Consider the following 8692-nt stretch of genomic DNA (forward strand, 5'->3'; position numbering starts at 1 on the left):
CCAAAGGTGTTACTTATCAGCTTTACCTCAAGACTAACAAGCATTAGGCCAATGCAGACTTGGCCGTTCATTTCGTCTGTCACATACCGGGAGCTACAACTTTATTATCATTTAATCACTATAATCATTAATACCTTCTGGATCCATGTTCTCCACGTTTAAGGAGTGATGGATTCGAAATCTCATCGAGTAACAGTCCTTTATCTCAACTATCTGCACCATTTTGCCAAGAGCGAGAGTTTGCGCATCCAGAAAGTTTAACCGTTTTTGTTTTATTTCAAACTGCCTTCATTGACCGGAAACCGTAAATATTTTAAACTCTGCGCTAAGACACATTCGCATGGCGTTAGTTTTACCGATTCTGACGGGATAAGAAACGTGCGCAATTTCTCAAAATTACCACACAGTGGAGAATTAATGCCGGCAGGATCTTACTGTCTACAAAGCAAGTTCAATGCAAGTATAACCTTCACAAGTAAGACGAAGCATGGCGGCGGAAAAGAACAACATTTTTATTTTACAATTACTTCAAAATTAGGAACAAAAATACGACCAAAAATTCTTTAGTTTGACATGTGATCAAAATACAGAGTAAACTAATACATGATAGCATGCATGCAAAAGATCAACGGCAGAACAGGGACTTTTAACGTTGTCTGCATTAAAAAGGAATTAACCATCCCTCTCAATATAAAATTGGGATAATTTTTTTCTCTTCAGAGGCCTCCATAGAATAGTGCATCCATCCCCTCACTCATGTGTATAGAGACGTATCCTAAGGCTCTGTCAGCAACATTCAGATCAACAACAGCATCAACAATTTCACAGCTAGTTTTAAAACTTGCTTAAACGCACAGTGATTGCAGAAAATGATAAACAAATTAGGTAATATTAATTAAATTATTAAATTGTGCAGATTAATAGTCAGAAAAGGTTATTGAATTTTACATTATGATAAATGAGAACTATACTTGATTACTAATTATTGTTAACTAATTTACTGTATGAATTTTTCCCCCTCGTTGTTAAAAATCATTATATGTCAGGGTGCCAGTCAGTGAAAGCACACAGACACGTTGGCCAGCTGTCCTATTCAACTACTTTTTGGTCATTTATTAAGTAACTGACTAATATTTTCCTGCGGGATCTTCTAATTATGTTGAAATAAAAATGTAACTTACAGCGTAAAAACATGGAATCCAGTCAGAAGCGCATGGGCCTCTTGTGCGGTGGAGGAGAACTTGAGCCGCTGGTGTCGTCGGGCTCGGCCTTGCGCTTCCTCTGACTGGTGCCAGCGGGCCTCTGAGGAGGCCTCTGCTCCTGCCTCACGCCCCATGTTCGCAGAGAACTGCTCACATGCACGGAGACATGCACGGACATGAGCACGGTGTGGTCATCACCGTAGTCCGTAATGCCCCAGAGTCCCTCGGGGATGCTGAGCTCATCCAGCTTCCGCAGGTAGTTGCGGCCTTCGATCTCAAGCTGCTGCCATGTGCTGTTAGGGCCCACAGGGATCCAGAAGGTGGAGCTGGAGGGCTCAGCATGTTCTGGCTCAATCTGACTTCCAGGTTGAGTGTCAGAAGGCACAGATAAGGATGGAGATGAGGGCTCATCTTCACCCCAGGCCAAGGGGAGAGCCTCAGGAAGCCCATTAGCATCCTCAGTCGTGGATGCTGGAGCTGCAGGGGAAGCCTCCCTTATAGAGCTGGATGATGGCAGCTCCTGTCCGTAATGGTCATCCTCCTCAGCTGGTGATTCTCCATCCCCATGCTGGACACCAGTCTCTGTACCATGATGTACCACTTGCAGTCGTGCAGGTGCTACGTGCAATAGGCTGGGATCCAGCTCCTCCCCAGTGAGCCGCCAATAAAATGAAGGGACACTGAGGGCCAGAGACTGCAAGTTCTCCATGGTCAGTGGGCTCCTCTCGAAGTTCACGACCAGAATGGAGATGAACTTGTCCTCCAAAAACTCATGAACTGGGACAAAATGGAACACAGAGAGATATATAAGAACATGACAATAACTGGATAAATACTCTACTACAAAATCCGTTTAAAATGAGTCCATGGGCTTCAGATTGTCAGATAAATGAAATAATGTGAATTACTGATAAAGCTAAGAAAGCTAAACCAGAAGACAACATCCATGCATACGCTTACTCTCACACATATCCAAATGAATAAATATTAAATGAAACACATTTAGTCCTGCACTTTTGTCACTAACAGTGATCTTGCTTTTCATTTTCTTATTATTTAAACAAGATGAGCAAGAATGGGAGACAGAAGGGGAGTATAACGAACGGCATTTCCTATCACATCGTTACATTTTCTCATTTTAAAACTCCGCTTCCAATGTATCCGTTTGCAGTTCTAAATACATTCATTTCTGTAGATAAAAGTTGAATTATTCAACCGGTCGGTTATTTTACCTCGAAAACCAAATGTGTTACTTATCAGCTTTACCTCAAAACTAACAAGCATTAGGCCAATGCAGACTTGGCCGTTCATTTCGTTTGTCACATACCAGGAGCTACAACTTTATTATCATTTAATCATTATAATCATTAATACCTTCTGGATCCATGTTCTCCATGTTTAAGGAGTGATGGATTCGAATTCTCATCGAATAACCTTTATTATCCTTTATCTCAACTATCTGCACCATCTTGCCAAGAGCGAGAGTTTGCGCATCCAGAAAGTTTAAACGTTTTTGTTTTATTTCAAACTGCCTTCATTGACCGGAAACCGTAAATATTCTAAACTCTGCGCTAAGACACATTCGCATGGCGTTAGTTTTACCGATTCTGACGGGATAAGAAACGTGCGCAATTTCTCAAAATTACCACACAGTGGAGAATTAATGCCGGCACGATCTTACTGTCTACAAAGCAAGTTCAATGCAAGCATAACCTTCACAAGTAAGACGAAGCATGGCGGCGGAAAAGAACAACATTTTTATTTTACAATTACTTCAAAATTAGGAACAAAAATACGACCAAAAATTCTTTAGTTTGACGTGATCAAAATACAGAGTAAACTAATACATGATAGCATGCATGCAAAAGATCAACGGCAGAACAGGGACTTTTAACGCAGTCTGCATTAAAATGGAATTAACCATCCCTCTCAATATAAAATTGGGATCATTTTTTCTCTTCAGAGGCCTCCATAGAATAGTGCATCCATCCCCTCACTCATCTGTATGAAGACGTATCCTAAGGCTCCGTCAGCAACATTCAGATCAACAACAGCATCAACAATTTCACAGCTAGTTTTAAAACTTGCTTTAACGCACAGTGATTGCAGAAAATGATAAACAAATTAGGTAATATTAATTAAATTATTAAAATGTGCAGATTAATAGTCAGAAATGGTTTTTGAATTTTACATCATGATAAATGAGAACTATACGTGATTACTAATTATTGTTAACTAATTTACTGTATGAATTTTTCCCCCTCGTTGTCACGGTGCCAGTCAGTGGAAGCACACAGACACGTTGGCCAGCTGTCCTATTCATTCAGCACAAGCCCATCTAGTAGAGAATTCAGCACCACGGACAGTGACCTGTGTTACTATGACATCAGGTTCCTTCATTGGCTCTATATGTTTTTCTAGAAATAACTAAATGGCTCTGTTGCAGAAATTTCCAGCCATAGACTTGGTTCCTGTATGAAGAGGATATTTTATTTTTACTCAGACCTACAGAAAACCAGCTCTGCACGCGATCTCCCCTTTACTGCTGGAGCAGGGCACACGCAGATCAACAAGTGACAATGCAGCAAATACAGATGAACAATTTCTCACAGCTTCAGAAGGAGTCAGATTACTTTGTAATTCAGAGTTTGTCTAAGACTTCTGCTAGAACATTTTGTGCACTTGAGCCTACTTTCAAAATGTATGGCACCTGGGTCTACTAAAACAAGGTGATGCTGCCTGAACCACCAACCAAGGCTGGGGAGGAAAGGGAGGAATACTAGCCAAAGCAAGGAAGAAAAGCAGCCCACCCTATCTCATGGTCATGAATACAAGAGTTAGGGAGTGTTATGAAGAAGACACCACACTTAAGACCACACAGTGAATTACACCAGAGAGAGATATTGCATTCTAGCTGTGTTACGTAACATTCCTCAGCCTTCGGTTTTTTCCACACTATGAAGGACATAATTCAGGGTGACAAACAAAACAGCGGAACTGTAGGGCAGCCATTTATTTGTTTCAGTAGTTTTAAGAAAACTTGAACATAAAATGTTTGTTTTGCTTAGATATAAGTCCAGTTGTAGCAGACTTATATTGGCTTTAAGTGATGGATGTTGCTTGTGTTAATACTGCTTTGATTTTGAGGATGAAGTCTGAAGTGTAGGTGACATAGAAGCATGTAGTTTGATGTTTGGAGGTTGTAGTTTTTCATGGGACAATTTGAATATGGAGTACTGGTGTTGTACTTTTTAAGAGGACAGCTCACGAAAACTAATACAGAGTATTATAAGTACCTCTCTTTAAAGGAACTGAGCTCTCTTAGTGTATTTTACATCACATACACTCTTGGTTCGCTGGGCGGTCCATCCCACTGTAGTTGGAGAAAGCTGCCATCAGTCGTTCGGTGTAGCACTCGCAGGATTTACTAGGCTCCTGCTTAAACTGATGCATCATCATCCAGTCCATGTGCGGGGCGACCTGTATCAGAAGGGCTGCCACATAGCGAGGTCTGTTCTGCCTGGGATCCAGCAGGTCACTGACAATGTCCTTCAACTCCTTCATCTACAGTGTCAGATGACCAAAGTTATCTCCCTCTTGAGGATTTGTAAATAACAACATAGGGGCAAGAATTTTTTCTGCCTCGTCCTACTGCCTGAGTTTTTGACCGCGGCACGTCGTCACTGATAAGGAGGTGGAGTCGGGCGCTGAATGGTTATGATCCTCATCTGCAGGGGGGAGAGGGGAAGGGGCAGGGGAACCAGTTGCTACTCCTCCCTCGGCGGCATAAGGAGGAGACTGCTGTTTGGGCAGCAATGCTTGGGCAGGGGCCACACAGTTTATTCCTGGGTATCTAATTAGCAGACACCTTTTGGTTCCTTCAGGGGCTCCACAGACAAACTCATTGACAAAATAGAGTCGTCACAGACAAATGCTTTGTCACATGCTCAGCCGACATGGACTGTGTGCTGTTTACATATTTTTGGCAGAAACGGAAAGCTCATATGCATATCAGCATATTTTTGGCACAAGTGGAACTCCATCATTTTAAAGAGGGTAAACTCTTCAGGAAATTTACAATGTCAGAATAAACGGATTTTTTAACAGGAGTAACTAATGTGCCCTAATAAGGAAATACATACAATCAGAATAAAATACCTGTGGTTTTTAACAGTGGTAACAATCTGATACGGAAAGGTATCAGATCAACATATCTATAGCATGTAACGGAGCTTGCTCCCCTCCAGAACTCATTGTTCCAGTAGTTATCTGAAATTGTCGTTATTTGGAATATTAAAGACTATGAACAAAAATGGACAATGCAAGAAAATAAAACAATGAGTATGACAGAAAACTAGAGTATTGTTGCAACGGTTGGTACTAGCTGGGTTATGTACTAGCTCACATTAGAGAAACATCATAAATGCTACTAATACACAACTGGGGGGGGGGGGGTGTGGCTCAGTACATGGGCTAAGTCCTTGTGCCTGTAATCAGAAGGTCACCGGTCCAAACCCAACCTCAGCACGTCCTTTAGCAAGGCCCTTAACACCCAGCTTCCTGGGGGCCCACACAGGTGACTGTCTTTCACATAGAGCTTGATTTATAAAGAGCAAATTGAGGGAGGTGTAAAGAAGACAATTTCCCCACAGGGATCAATAAAAGTATCAATTATTATTATAACTGTAACTGCACGTAATAACCGGAAAGCATAATTGCTTACTTTCTGTCGAAAATTCTTGCAGCAATATGCTACATTTATGAGCTAGCGGACATGTAATTCTGTTCTACGCATGCGCTTTAACTGAGAGTGTGCTATTCTGATAGGTATGCTACAATGTCAAAACACCTGTACTAATGAAATGTAATACACAACAGCTTTCAAAAATGCGGTAGCATGGTACCTTTTCAATGGCGGTATAACATGCAGCTAGTCTGCAAAAACTCTTTGGTAAATGTCAATAAATAAAAATCGCTGCATTGCATAGTCAATTAATCTATGTGTGACATCGTGCTGAAAACGACTCCAGATAAGCCGTAAAATAAAGGCATTAATCATGAATTTCAGTCAGTTATGCCACAGCACTTCCCTTCGCTCGTTTTCTTCAACACAAAAAATCGCTCAGGCCAGGATCATTAAGTGCAATGTGGAGAGTGCAGACCAGCCGGGGATAATCGTGCTCGGTTACAGTATAAGGCACACGGGTAAATTGTGAATACGGCCTTAATCTAGCTACAGCTTCTTGAATTGTTGGGCGGTGTGTGTAACATAACGTTTTGACATACCGATATCACTTTATATTTCACGTGTATTTATCACTTCATTTCACGTGTCTCTTTAAGTCATTGTTTGATATTATCCAGAGCTGATCGTGTGATTAATCAAACTTTCAGTGTCATCATTTTTATGCTGTTGTATACTAATCTTTAAAATTCATCTTATAGAATTCTGTTCTTATTATTACATAACAACGCGAATTATTGGTATGTTATTATTTAATCACATTATGGCCGCTTTGCTTGGTTACGTATTAGGCATCATATGGCATGTGGGACGTACGCTGCCAGTTTGAAACACGCAGCCTCACTTCCATTTCTGGACCAAGATGGCGAGGTACGTTAAGTTTCTGCTCCCATATTATCGTATAAATGATCTTATTATTTAGTATCTGTCAAACTTGCATGTATATTAAAATATGTTTACTGTTTCGGGCTACTGCGTTAATTCTATCAAAATTTTATGTGCAAGTTAGCTATAGTTTCGTATTGATATTTAAGTTTTCTGCATGTGCTTTCCTGCGCTTTCATGTTACATTCAGATGCGGATGGTTCCGGTGTTCTGTCGAGTTGAGCTACAGTACTTTGTCGAGTTAGGCTACCTTAACCTCCTGAGACCCTACGTCCTCATACAAGGACATCATTTTTGTTTAAAACTATTAATTGTTCAAAAAAATGTTTGGTTTTTATGATTATGAGGTCCTACTAATCCTAAATGGCTAAAGGAAATAACACATGCACACCAAACAAAAGCCCGAGAGTCAGGAGGATAGTGCTAATAGATAGCCCTAACGCTAGCCCCAAAAAACCCCTAAAATCCTTACCCTAACCCCTAAAACAGGGGTGACCAATCTTATCCGCAAAGGGCCAGTGCGTATGCAGGTTTTTGGGATAACCTGTAGGTCAGCTGTTCAAACCCAGGTGTGAGGACTCTTCAGCCAATCAGTCCTGACCTGTATTCCATGTGTCAGGAGTGACTGACAGCTCCATTGCATTACCTGTATGTTGTTTTTCCTCATTCAGAATCAGACGAATGGCGAAAGCTGTCAGCTGGAGTGATGACCAGTACTGGGCAACATGGGACAAGTGGGGAGAGGTGATTGACCGGGGAGATGAGGAAGAGCTGTGCTCCCCAGCAGAATCACCCTCTGACCAGGCTGACAGTTTGAACGTGTGACACAACCGAAAGGCAATTGCCAAGGCAGTTAGCTGGACGGATGATGTGTATTGGGCAGCCTGGGACAAATGGGATGAAATCATCTGCTGGGGTGAAGCAAAAGAGTGCTCCCCAGCAACTCCACCCACCAACCAGCCTGGGGAGGATAAGGGGTTAGACGTGCATGGGTTAGAGGTCTTTGTGTTAAATGAAAGGACAGTCTCCATAAAGCCTGCAGACGACCACCAAGACAGGCTGAAAATAGAAGCCGTATTGGTCGACCTCTGCCAGTTTGAGCTTGATGATGTAAATCAAAGTAATGGTAAATTTGAAATTGTAGGAATAGAAATTGGAGAAGTCAAATTGGAGGAGACTGCAGAGAGGGGTTTTAATTCAGTATTTGAATTGGAAATGATGGATTTGGAGATAGAAGTTGTAGACAGTGAATTCCAGCTGAATGCTGTTAATTGGGACATTGCTGAAACTAAAGTGGACAAATTATTAGTGGAACACCTCAACATAAATGATCTCGAAGCAGGCAGTGTGAAGGTGTCCACATCAAATGGCAACGTGGTGAAGGTGCCCCTGTAGACAACGCATGGGAAACAGAAGAAAGGCAAAAAATGGCAAAATTAGACCCCACGAGAGCCGATTGCTGAAGCTGAACATCCTTCTCAGCCTCTTATTTGAATTTGTCAAATTGTTTTAAATCATTGTGGGATTAGCCCCATTGTACCCTTCACATACATACTTACAACATCTCTAAAACACTTTAAATTGTAAACATGTTTCTTCCCTACATCCATTTATGTCTTTCCTATTAGCAATGTAAGGGGAATCTTATTAATGCTAATAATAATGAATAATAATAATAATAATAATGTAACTCTGTTTTGCTTATGTTTGGAAGTCCTGGGTTAAGGACACCTAGCTTAGAACCAGAGTTTTTGTAGAGTTTTTGTGTGCGTGCGTGCCTGTGTGTGTGTGTGTGTGCCTCAGTGCGTGCATGCGTTCATGCCTGTGTGTGTGCCTGTGTGAGTGCCTGTGGCCGTACCTG

At 41.4% G+C, this 8692-nt stretch overlaps 1 protein-coding gene across 1 annotated transcript; it reads right to left on the bottom strand.

The window, feature by feature from the left end:
- Window positions 1–1187: 1187 nt before the first annotated feature.
- Window positions 1188–2739, bottom strand: LOC140593365 (uncharacterized). Its single transcript, XM_072717765.1, has 2 exons — window positions 2577–2739; window positions 1188–1979 (listed from the first exon to the last, which is right to left on the bottom strand). Exons 1-2 carry the CDS (start codon window positions 2668–2670, stop codon window positions 1204–1206), a joined length of 870 nt encoding a protein of 289 aa, XP_072573866.1. The 5' UTR covers window positions 2671–2739; the 3' UTR covers window positions 1188–1203.
- Between the last annotated feature and the right edge of the window lie 5953 nt (window positions 2740–8692).

This window comes from Paramormyrops kingsleyae, chromosome 11 (genome assembly GCF_048594095.1).
Source record: "Paramormyrops kingsleyae isolate MSU_618 chromosome 11, PKINGS_0.4, whole genome shotgun sequence".
Lineage (NCBI taxonomy): Eukaryota > Metazoa > Chordata > Actinopteri > Osteoglossiformes > Mormyridae > Paramormyrops > Paramormyrops kingsleyae.

What these genes read in the sequence shown, in the direction of transcription:
- LOC140593365 (XM_072717765.1), bottom strand. Translation starts at nt 2,670, where the DNA reads ATGGTGCAGATAGTTGAGATAAAGGATAATAAAGGTTATTCGATGAGA. An exon ending in GGAGAACATGGATCCAGAAG is followed by an intron (nt 1,980 to 2,576) that starts GTATTAATGATT and finishes ATTTTGTCCCAG; the next exon opens with TTCATGAGTTTTTGGAGGAC.